This window comes from Nannospalax galili, unplaced genomic scaffold, assembly GCF_000622305.1.
Source record: "Nannospalax galili isolate Female #2095 unplaced genomic scaffold, S.galili_v1.0 scaffold1844, whole genome shotgun sequence".
Taxonomy (NCBI): domain Eukaryota; kingdom Metazoa; phylum Chordata; class Mammalia; order Rodentia; family Spalacidae; genus Nannospalax; species Nannospalax galili.
In genome coordinates, this window is record NW_008351522.1 from 87,462 (window position 1) to 99,799 (window position 12,338).

Sequence of the window (12,338 nt, forward strand, 5' to 3'; positions counted from 1 at the left end):
ACAGACACACTGTGGTCTCACTGAACACTCCAGAAGCAGGAAAGACAGAGTGACTCTGGAGAAATCTACCCAGGGAAGAAGGAAGCCCATCCTCGTACTCTAGACCTGCATAAGATGGCTAACAGCATAGCTATACGTTGGCTAAGAATATATCTGCAGCATGATAGGTTTGCCTATGAACTGGGATGACAGCCATTGACACAGCTCTAAGGGCCCCACCTTCCCTGAAAACAACTGAGGTGCTCAGAGGCTTTTATTGAGAGAGATGAAAGGTGGCCCTGGGTGAGTGGAGAGGGGCCCGATGACATGTTCTCTAGGAGATGAGGAAGAAGCCAAGTGTCACCTTCCCTGCCTCTACCTTCACATAGCAGGCAGAAATGGGGTTCCTCCTCTGCCTCTAAATGCACACAGAATTAGAAGTGGGGCCCCTTCTTCCCCAGTGATCCTTTCTGCTAAGGAGCTACTGACACCCCCACTCACCTCCATCAGTGCTTCCTGGTCAGTGAGCAGTGACAGCCACTCCAGCCGCAAGTGCAGCCTCCCACTGGTTGTGTCATTCAGGACAAACCACTGTGGGGTGGGAGAGGGAGAGAAAAGTTTGGGGTTGGGGCGATACCTCTCACCATTTAAGGGTTGCTTAGTTCTGGGACTGGGGAAAAAAGTGAACCAACCCAATCAGGGCACACCGTGGTCCCAGAGGGACTGGCAGATGTTGAGGGGGCAGAAATACAACATTTGGGGATGGTAAAACTCAGGCCCAGCCTGCTTTCCCCTCTAGTGTGACTGTCCCTTTCTGGGTGCCTATACTCTGGACATTTCCCAGGGAAGCTTCTTGCAAACCCAGCCCTAGGGGGCTTCCTGGAGCCAGCTGGGCCTCACCCGCAGCTCTTGTCCCTGAGGGTGGGCATCTGTGCAGCCCAACACAAAGGGACCAGACCCATTGCCAAGGGCCAGCTGGCTGAAACAACTTGCTAGAACTGGGCATGGGAGAGGGCATCCCTGGAAACCCCAGGGCACACCACCTCTACCTCATCCACCACTCTGTTCTTCATGACATCTCCGAGGCAGATCTGCAGGCTGAAAGACAGGGAGAGAGTGAGCACAGCCATCTAGGAGCAGAGCACAGAGGCCCACCCTGGACTCTGTTCTCAAGTAGCAGAGTGTAGCCATTGGGACAGTGGCCTCATTCATCCCAGGGAAGCAGTGGGAGGCAACCACAGTTGAAGAGGAGGGAGGGCTAGCTAACTGCTCTACTGTGCACATGCTATGGAGAAGGAGGGGATCCCAGCCCCAGAGGGGGCAAGTAGGGATCTGGACACATCACCTCTGGCTTTTTCAACAACACTGCTACTGGCATTTTGAGTGGGGTGATTCCTCATTGCGCAAAACTGTCCGTGTATCACAGGAATTTAACTTCCTGGACCTGTACCTCTAAATGCCAGAAGCACTTCAACAGCCAAATGCTCTTATGATTTGAAAACTGGTGCCAGTCCCTGAAAATGACAAGTACTGATGACCTATGTAAGAGAGCCAGAAAGTCCCATACCAGTGACCTCCTAACCTACCATAAGCCAAGCCCAATCTGCAGGGCCTGCCAGCCAGAGAGAAGCTACAATCTCTGTATAACTTAGAACTGTGCATCATTCAAAATGCACCTGAACTCAGCCCAGAAGGCAGGTACCACAAGCCACACTTCCCACCTGCAGTACTATAAAAACTGCTAAAGATAAAAATAAAGATGAAAATAAAAATGACCAGCAACACCTGGTGGTGAGCTGTTTCTTAAACTGTCAGACTGTATCTCCCATTTGGTCTAGTTTCGACTTTTTACGATTACATCTTCATGGAAACACACACAAGGATTGAAGTTGGCTCCCTCCTTTGCCTCCTATCCTCTGAGGCATAAATAGCCTGTCACTCCCCTGTTCCTCTGCTCACAGCAGCCAAAATGGCCCCTGGCTTCTCTCCTGGAAGACTGAATCCAACCCCACTGTACCCCTTTCCTACTTGACAGTATGCCATGATGGCTCAGTTACTATATACATATACTCTGCTTGTTTTTGAAAGCCACAGGATTTTCTGTAGTGGGCAAAGGCAAATGTTTTCAGACATTCACTCAGGTCTTCATCACTGTCCATATTAGCAGGGTAAAAGACCTCAGCAGTAAGATTTTAAGGCCTAGTGTTTTTATAGGCAATTCCTGGAAGTGGGCCTCCTAGACTAAAAACCATGTAAATTTGAGGTTCTGCCAAACATCCTCACCAGGGTCACTTTGGTTTTCCCACAGCTTTGAGGGCCTAGGTTCCATTCCACAGGGAATGACCAAGGCTTCTTGGAATTGGACGCCTGGTCATTATGCTCCCAAATGGGATTCTGGGAACATTCCAGTGGGGACACAAGCCTGGATCCTCTCTGTAACTGCTCCCTTCCAGGGTCTATGTCAGGGCTAGAGATTCCTGGGAAGGTCTGTGGCAGGACTGTAGACTCATGGGGGCAGGTTGCCTAGTGCAGTCACTCTGTCACAGTGACCAGAGAGGGTTGTCTGGTCTCTAACCCAAGGCTCAGTCCTGCACTCCAAGCAGGGAAGAAGTCCCAAAGCCCAGATCCCCACTCCTTACCTGCCCAGGAAGTCATCCCTGTCGGTATCCTCATCATACAGGTCCACCTCCAGGTCCTGCCCAGGCACTTCATATACCATGAACTGGAAGGAGAGAGAGAGGCATCTTGCCCTGCAGGTCTTGACTGATGAATCAGACCTTTTAACCCACGAGGAGCCAAATCCCAATTTAGGGCACCTTAGAACCCCGCCTGTAAGAAAGAGATGATAGCTCTCCCCTGAAGAGCAGCAGAGAGGACTGGAGTCAACACGAGCAAGCCACACCAGTGGTGCTCAAGGGACAGTGGCTGCCATTTGTCTGCGGTGGGCACCTGCCTGTCATTCTCCCGGTCCAGGTGCTGAGACAACAGGAAACTAAGCTGCCCTTTCTCATCCTGCTTTCATTGCCTGGGCTCAGATGTAACAGAGAATGTAGATGGCATCTGTAATGGCAGGGTGGTAGGGGCAGCCAGGGGTGGCCCTGGAACATGTAACTGGTGGGCCTGTAGGTCCACCCATCCAGGAGTGGCTGAACTCTCGAAGGGGAGGCAGAAAGCAGTGGGGCAGAACTGTCTGTGAAGGACTCTTTCCCTTTCCTCTGAAAACCTCCCATAAATCTGACTCTGGCCTGGAAAAGGGACTGAAAATCAGGTCTGAGAGCCCGCTGGACAGGGAAGCAGGAGTTACACAGATCTGTCTGCACATAGCAAGACCCACACCCTTAGCCAGGGCTTTCCCTGTTGGGCTACAAGAGCCACCATGTCCAACATAGTCCAGTGCCACCCCAGGGCTGCTGGGGGAGGCTGAGGAGAAGCTCACCTCATATACCTCATTCCAGGTGGGGTTCAGGTTCCTGTAGATGGTTCTGCTCCGGAAGTGCTGTAAGCCGATGCTCACCTTGGCATAGGGGTCTGACTTGCCTCCGAGTCCCAGGAAGTTGTCCTTCTGGGCCAGCTTCTCAGCCTCCAGCAAGTGAACTCTGATCACCCCCTGGAAAACACCCAAGCCCTGGCTCACTGCTGCCTCCTGCCCATGCCAATCCTAACCAGGATGTCAGGCCAAAGCCACCACATACCACTGCTGCTTCATCCATGGTTTGGATGGAGACACAGTGGCTAGAGACAGCAGTGACCAGCCAAGGCTCTGCACTGTGTCAGCAAGCTCTGCCCGAGGCTCTGGCCTTCACACTCACTGCTTCCAGACTTGGCACTGTTAGGCCATCCTATGCCAATGAGCATGCCACCTGAGTTTCCTCCTTTCTTCAGCACCTCTGTGCAACCCGCACAAGCTGAGTGCTAGGGATACCCCGGGTATGCTGTGGGCCTGCCTGTATTGGTGTTAGGGTCCTGTATGTATGTAGAAAGATGATAGATTTTCTTTTTTTTTGGAGACAGGGTCTCACTATGTAGTCCAGGTTGGTCTGGAACTTACTTTATAAACTAGGGTGGCCTCAAACTCATAGAGATCTGCCTGCCTCTGCTTCCCAAGTGTTAAAATTAAAGGCATGTGCCACCACACCTGGTGACCCTGTATTTATATTTATAAAGGACACCGTGGGCCTGGTGTGGTGGCGCACGCCTTTAATCCCAGCACTCAGGAGACAGGGGCAGGCGGATCTCTGTGAGTTCAAGGCCAGCCTGGTCTACATAGTGAGTTCCAGGAAAGCTGGGGCTACCATCTCAAAAAGACCAAAAGAAAAAAAGAAAAAAAAATTAAAAGTTAACCTTGAAAATAGAGAACAGATGAAAGAAACTGATATAAATATTACTGACCAGTTACCATAAATGAACTGGCACCATCCTCAAAGACTTAAATGGCCATTTGACGGTGTATTTCTGATGGGACATACTCTGAGGACAAAATGTTTCTGGGATTCTGACAATGTTTGCATTACTATTCTGGGACTGTTATGGATAGAATGTGGGTGAAAGTCAGTGAGCCACCATGGGAAGGCTGAGGGGACATCCATGCTGCCTCCTTAGCCAGCCCACATCTCTGGGCCTTATGTGTGCACTGCAGTGTGTGAGGCTGAGCATGAGCAGAAAGCCTTATATCTGGCAGATGGTAAAACGGGTACTTTCTCCTCTTCTAGTGGCCCTATCTGCAGCCCCTTTGCCAGAGCCACTTTCTGTAGGGCAGCCACAAGGCAATCTCCCTGGGCCTCTTGAGGAGGCCCCAGGATGTCAGGGAAAAGAAGACCCAAACCTAAAGAAGTCTCAGTCCTGGCCCAACCAAGAATCCCCCTTTCCCGTAGACCTAGGTCCTTCCCACCAATGCACAGTCAAGGGAGCCTTCCCGAGGGACGAACTGGGACCTCCAGGTGTCATAAGTGACTACCCTCAGCCCCCACCACAAGCTACACTGGGGACAGGAGCACAGTAGACTGCCTAAGTGCTGGCCCTCCCGAGATGGTGACTTTAGGCAAATCACTCACCCTTCCCAGTCTCATCGGCCCCCTATGAAATGGGTTGTCACGCCCTCAGAGGGTAGAGTGAGGATTATCACCTGAAGAACACTGCTCAGAGCCCAGCCCTGGCCAGCTGTCCCTCCTCACTGGCTCAGTGCCCTAGAATCAGCTCCTGGTACTCACACAGGGCAGAGGGAAGCGCAGGTTGGTCACATCTAGTCCCTTCTTCACAGGCACAGTCACACGGTTGGGTAGCACCAGATGGGCAGCAATGAGATCTTCCAGAAGGCTGTCTGATACCTCACTGGGACATCAAGATCGACCAGCTGTGGAGGGGTGATACTGCCTCCCCATGCCATCTGTCCCTGCACCCATCCTCAATACTGGCACCAAGAACCTAAGCTTGGCAGGGGCTCCACCACAGGCAGTGCTGACCCCTTCCTGCCCAGATGCTGGATGTGAGGTAGGCATACATTCTGACACTGCAACATCCTGTCTCAGGGAGTAGCTCCTGTCTGTGCCCTTTGCAGCTTCCCTTCACCCCCACCAAAGCCCTGCTTTGTTTCAGACAGTGCAGCGGCAGCTTAAGAACAGATTCTGGGGTTCGGGGGCTAGAGAGATGGCTCAGCTGTTAAGAAAGTTTGCTGTTCTTGGGGGCTGGAGAGATGGCTCAGAGGCTAAGAACACTGGTTGTTCTTGCAGAAGACCCGGGTTCAAATCCCAGCATCCACATGGCAGCTAACAGCTGACCATAAATCCAGTCCCAGGGGATCCGACAGCCTCTTCTGTCCTCTGCGGACACTGCATGACATGGGTGCACTTACCTACATGCAGGCAATACACACATACACATAAAATAAAAATAAATAAAATACAAACAATAAAAGAAAGTTTGCTGTTCTTGCAGAGGACCAGAGTTCAGTTCCCAGGACCCATGTTAGGTAGGTTAACAACTGCTTGTAACTCCAGCTTCAGGGGATCCAATGCCCTCTTCCAGCCTCTGCAGGCACTGCACTCACATGTGCGCATGCCCACACACAGACACACTGCACTCACATGTGTGCATGCCCCCACACACACACACTGCACTCACATGTGCGCATGCCCACACACAGACACACTGCACTCACATGTGCGCATGCCCACACACAGACACACTGCACTCAGAGGTGCGCATGCCCACACACAGACACACTGCACTCACATGTGCGCATGCCCACACACAGACACACACACACAGACACACACACACACACACACATACAATTTTTAAAAATTAAAATAAAGGGGCTGGAGAGATGGCTCAGTGGCTAGGAGCACTGACTGCTCTTACAGAGGACCAGGGTTCGATTCCCAGGACCCACAAGGTGGCTACAAACCATCCTTAACTCCAGTTCCAGAGGAATCCAGTGCCCTCTTCTGACCTCCGAGGCATTGCACGACACGGGCGCACTCACATACATGCAGGCAACACTCATACACATAAAATAAAAATAATAAAATATTTAAAAATAAAAATAAAAAAATTAAAATTAATCTTTAAAAAGCTCCTGGGGTCCTGCTCATAGGAATCTACAGCAATGGTGTCAGCATGCACAAGACCCATGCAAACTCAAGCAGACAGAAACTCAGCATAGAACTGGGGAAATGAACAGCAGACCCCAATCTTAGCTGAAGAAATATTGGCAGCTGAGTACTGCTAGGCGAAGAAGGGCTGATCTTCCTAGAGGGACTCTAGATAGGCTGACTAGACCTCAGAAGGTGAACTTGCACTGAGGAACGTCTGGGGACACTAACTTGACACAACAGGCCTTAACACAAATGACAGAATGTATGAATTCCAGCGGGGGGGGCTATGGAAGGTGCCAGTGGGGAAGGGGGTATAAAGATGATTAAGATTAATGGAGAGGTTCTGTATGAAATACACAAAAATTCAATAAAACATCTAAAAAATTTTAAAGAGAAAAAAAGAAAAAGAGGGGCTGAAGGGAAAATTCAGCAGTTAAGCGCATTGGCTACCTTTGCAGAGGATGCAGGTTCACATCCCAGTACCCATATGGTGGCTGACAACTGTCTGTAACCCCAATTCCAGGGAATCTGACGGCACCCTTTGGCCTCTGTGGGCATTCCACACGTGGTGCACTTACATGCAGGCAAAACACTCATACACGTAAAAATAAATTTTAAAAAATTAATAAAAAAGAATAGACCTGGGGCCTGGGCCAAGATTCCTGCTCCATGCCCCCCTAGATTCCTGGTCTTGGGTGGGCATTCCCCTCTCTGGACCTCAGTGTCCTCTTCTGACACAGGGCTGATGACTTCTGGAGTAGAACGACAGGACTGGTGGTTACAGCATGGAGAACGGGGCTGGGGTCACAGGAAACAACCTTTTCTGCTCCATGCAAGATGCCTGGTGCCTGAAGGCTATCTATCTATGTCTGGCCTGGGGAGGGGGGTTCCCTAGTCCTGCACTTTTTCACTGCCCTCTGTTGAGACAGTGCCTCTCCTCATCTCTGTGCTTGGTACCATGGTCACAGAGGCCACCTGAGCTTCTCACTACACTGGGCACAAGAAAGGGGTGAAGGGTGAGGAGGACACTTGCCTGTGTGTACACACAGCATGCTGCAACCACACACACCTGCATGTCTCCAGGGACCTCAGGAAAGAGGGGCAGGATGCCCTCTTACTGAGAAGGACCCAGAGAAGTGAGTAACATAACTTCAGTCACATATTTGTTGAGGGGCAGAGTCAGGAGCTGCCTGTGTTCCAGACCTGTGTTCACCACTCACCAGCTCATATGGTCACTACACATCTCTTCTGATCAGAGTGACTCTCGCCCTGCACCAGAACGGGAACCTGTGCCCCTCAGAGTAATGCTGAGCAAAACCTTCAGCAGGGGTAACATACACACACACACACACACACACACACACACACACACACACACACACACACACACTTTCCCCCAGTGCTTGCCCTCACACACACACACACACACACACACACACACACACTTTCCCCCAGTGCTTGCCCTTTTTTGCCTATTCCTTGTCAGAGCAGGAGGGGTGGAGCTCACAGCACTGTTGGATGTCTCACAAGCTCCCCACCACTTACTTGATGCCTGGCATGTCCAGCAGGTTGGTCAAACCTGTCCAGTTAATCTGCAGGTGCTGCAGGGCAGAGGGAAGGCATTCGATTCACGGAGCTAGGAGCCCAGGGCTAACACCCTCTCCCAAAGGAAAAACCTAGTCTGTTGGGGTGCACCCTCTGTAGGGGTGAGGTAGGGAGGATGCCTCTCAGCCTGCTTAGGTCTCTGGGGCATAGATGGGTGTCTTAGCTTTAACTGTCAACTTGACACAGCCTAGAGTCACCTAAGAAGCGAGTCTCAATTGAGGGATTATCCAGATCAGACTGGTCTGTGGGGGATAGCCCTTGATTGTTAACTGATGCAAAAGGGCCCAGTCCCTTGCGGGTGGCACTAGTCCCTGGGCAGGTGGTCCTGGGTTATATAAGAAAGCAGGCTAAGCATGAGTCTGAGCAAGCCAGCAGGCTGTGTTCCTCCACAGTTTCTGTTTCAAGTGCCTGTTTGAGTTCTTGCCCCGACTTCCCTCAGTAAGAGACCGTAACCTTAAGCTGAAGTAAACCCTTTCTTTCCTCCCCTAAGCTGCTTTTGATCAGTGTTTTAACACAGAAGAAGAATGAAACTAAAGCAAGGGTCTAGGCCTTAGCTCAGGCTGTCAGGCCTACCACTTTGTGACAGAACCATCATAGGTGGGGCAGCTCTGTAACGCGGCTGACCTGGGCGTGAGAGCTGGAGTCTGTCTCAGCTCCACTTCTGACCACCCTGTGACCCTCTCTCAGTTCAGTTTCCTCATCACAGGAGAGCTGAGTCTAACTCTTCAGGCTCCCTTGAGGGGTGAATGAGATCAGAGTCCCAGATGCCCAGAAGTGGCAGGCTGAGGCAATGTTCATTCTTGGGTCAAATCCCAATTTGTGAGGCTCAGTGGATGGTGCCTGCTCATGGAGAGCACCAGGCCTGTCCCTAGGTCCTGGGCTCACCGGCTTTTGAAGGAAGAACATGGTCACAGCTCCCACAAAGGGCTTGTCCACCAGGAGGGGCTCCAGGATGATCCGCAGGGTGCCCTGCAACTGGTGGGCACAGAGAGCTGTGAGGGACCAAACTCCTTTCTTCTTATACCTGCTGCTCAGCTGAGCCCTTCTGCAGCCTCATTCCACACCCCTGCTGCCCCTAGTGTCAGGACTGTCTGCTAGGCTGCCTGCTGTCACTGAAAGGAACACACTCAGTGTACATGGGCCTGGACACAGGTATGACTGCACTGTTGGAGCTAACCACACTGTGTTGTGCTGGTAGCTGGGACCCAGAAATGAGTTCCAAGTCTGGACAGCAGCTCCTGTCATGAGGCATTTCTACCTCCGGAGCCCAGTGGGTCTCTGAGCCATGGCTCTCCCTCACTTCCTCAGACAGTCAAAACCTGACTTTGCAAGCAGATGGCTGCAGTGCTGGGAAGCAGAGTAGGGTTGGCGAAGCCCAGCACCACTGGCTGACCGTGTGACCTTGGGCCTGCAACTGCTCCTGTCCCCAGCCGATGTCTGGGGTCATCCTGTCCTTCACAGCCTGTTCCACTTCCAGGAACCCACTGAAGGGACTGGAACAGCAGAGCCATGTCAGCCTCACTCACCTGGATGCCGTTCACACCTGCACGGATCTTCTGCAGCTCCATGCAGATCTCACAATCCCCAATGTAGCTGAAATGGAGGGTGAAGGAAGGGGCCATTTCCACCACTCAGAGAAGTGGAGAAGCTGGCCAACGGTGCATAGCCTTCAACTGTCACTTGGGCATGTCACTTCCCCAACAGCCTCAGCCTTTCTCGGACCTGACCTCTGACCCTGACCTAGGCCTACACTCTAGGAGGGAGGCAGCCCCTCCCTGGGGCCCTGCACCTGGTGCCACACACATATCCCCACTTCTGTCTATTAGAGCCCAGCCTTTCGGCACCACCTAGCCCACGGCACCCACAGATGAAAAGGAGGTGATCCTGATAAATACACTATCCTGCCACTACTGCTAGGACCCTGCCCCCGGGTCCTCTACCACATCCTGCCATTGTCCCAGATGTTGCTGGCGTGGAAGTGGGTAAAGTAACGAGGCCTTGGGCTGGAAGGCTGCAGGGCCAGCTGGTGACTCCTGTCAGGTGATGGCCCCTGAGGAGCCCAGAATGGATATATTTGAGAGTAAAGGTCAGGGGATTCTGCCAAAGTCTGAAGGAAGTATGGGGACAGAGAAGTGGTGGTTAGACATCTGCACACATGGGCACAGGTGCTTGATGTCCCAGGTCACAGAAATGCCCAGTGCCCATGGAGTAGGCATAGGCAGAACAGGGAGCTAGGGATGCCAAGCACTGTCTCAGAGGCTGAGTGGGCCATATGGCCTGAAGGTACCCCAATCATTCATATAAGATTCTCCTGACAAGCCTCTGAGGCCAGGGGCACCTGGCTGCCTGCCACCATCCCCAAACACTGGAGCCCAGTCCTGATAATGGGTGACCCCATTGCCAGATTCTGTTTCTGGGCCAAGGATAGGGAACATGAGACTCTGGAAAGAAATGGCAACATGGAGGTTAATTCTGTCTTCTAAAGCACTATCCAAACCTCCCCATCTCCAGGAAGACTTCCTAGCTTGATCTTCCTTCTTCCTAATAAGCCCATTATAAGCCTCATTGGAAAGAGATGCCTGTGCCCGTTCCAAAGCCCAGCCCACTGAATAGGCCTCATGTTCGCATCCTCTAGTTTTCCTGAAGTGCCAGAGCCCAGCTCTCCAGTCAGCCAACCTCTTACTATCTGTGCTTGGGGCTCTCCTGTCCCATCAACCTCTTGTCACACTGGCTCCCTCTAGCTACACCTTCTGTAGAAGCTTCTCTGAACCTCCAGGTGGCTCAGCTGTGGCTCACTCGAAAAGCCCATCACCCCAGCCATGGTACCCAGAGGAGCTGTGGGTGTATGATGCCAGGCCCAGGTGGAGGAATGAGACAGAGTTGGTTTTGTGGGGGGCGGTCACACCCCATCAATTCCTCTGTACTCCCCCTTCAGCAAGGACCTGTGCCCCAGTCTGGAGGAGGCTGTGTTCCTGGATTGGGTTTCACATTCCTAATCAGGGTGCACTCTATCTTCAAGCTGCTGGGTCTAGAGCCACCCTGTCCCCAAACACTAAGGCTCACCAGATCTGTAGGTCCAAGGTCACTTGCCTCCGGTTGCATTTGTCAGTATGTGCCTTGACACCATTCACCCTGGGGCACTGGAAGAGACGGCAGAAGGGCTAGACCAGCAGGTTCCCACAGCCAGGCAACCCTTGCCAACACTGGCTTTCCCACCCCCACCTCAATCTCACCCCCTGCCAAACATGACTGTTGTCATCTTGGGTTGAGGCATACCCAGAAGTTCATCCTGAGCTCAGACACCCTCCCTTCTTCCCCTGAGTCTCCTCCTTGCTCTCCCTTCCTGTCACAGCTATTTCCTGGGCATCTTTCCATGTAGCCTGGCAAAGACAAGGGGCACTGGAGACCGAGCCATAGCCTGGCCACACAGCCTAGTCCAGGAGACAAATGGCACAAGAGCAGTTAAGTAAGGAGCATCCACCGCATCCAGAGAGGCCGGGGACTTCAGGAACACTCCCAACTTGGGGGGTGGGTATCAAGGTGACCTAAAGAGAGAAGCACTTAACTCAAGTGTGACAGATGAGAAGGAGCTGGCTCCAATGGGCACGGGGTGTGTGGGGGGGAATTCCTGGCTGAGGCATCTGACACTTTCTGTCCCCAGGCTCCCCCTCGGCCCACTGCTCTTCTCTCGGGTAGCCTGGTTATGACTGACCAATAGATTAAAATGAAATTTCATTTGAAACTGAATTAGTAATAGACACATCAAAGAACTCAGGGGCCAACGTTCTCTGATGTCTGTTATTTTGTTTGAAGTGCATTTTAAAGAAAGATGAATATAGACACAGATGCATGGACACACACACACACACCACAGAGAGAAGTTAACAACTGTGCACTTCAAATGATAGGTCTGTGATGTTCACTGAATAATTCATTTAAATTTATGTTTGAAAATTTTCACAAATATCGGAGAAAAAATTCAATCTGTCCCAATAAAAGATTACATTAAATTTCTATTCACTCCACTGCAAGTAGCATTTTAAAATGTATCATCAAGAAAAAGCCAGGCATAGTGGTGCATACCTTTAATACCAGCACTCAGACACATACACATAAAAACAATAAATAAATCAAAACTGTCTTGTCCTTTAAAAGGTTCTC

The 12,338-nt window shown here is 51.5% G+C and overlaps 1 protein-coding gene across 5 annotated transcripts in view; it reads right to left on the reverse strand.

The window, feature by feature from the left end:
- The window catches only part of Esyt3 (extended synaptotagmin 3), a 55,197-nt gene that overhangs the window by 11,540 nt on the left and 31,319 nt on the right, over positions 1-12,338 (reverse strand). For 3 of the 5 annotated variants that reach the window (XR_003846292.1, XM_008848456.2, XM_008848458.3), the window contains exons 4-12: positions 11,241-11,317; positions 9,704-9,770; positions 9,063-9,152; positions 8,118-8,173; positions 5,187-5,307; positions 3,416-3,586; positions 2,619-2,701; positions 1,029-1,077; positions 481-570 (exon numbers count right to left, since the gene is read on the reverse strand). Coding sequence is in view for 4 of the 5 variants with exons in the window: in XM_008848456.2 (XP_008846678.2) it covers positions 481-570; positions 1,029-1,077; positions 2,619-2,701; positions 3,416-3,586; positions 5,187-5,307; positions 8,118-8,173; positions 9,063-9,152; positions 9,704-9,770; positions 11,241-11,317 (804 nt within the window). In the remaining variant the exon portion in view is untranslated. The remainder of the gene's footprint in view (positions 1-480; positions 571-1,028; positions 1,078-2,618; positions 2,702-3,415; positions 3,587-5,186; positions 5,308-8,117; positions 8,174-9,062; positions 9,153-9,703; positions 9,771-11,240; positions 11,318-12,338) is intronic. The other 2 variants (XM_029553730.1, XM_029553731.1) reach the window with 2 other exon arrangements.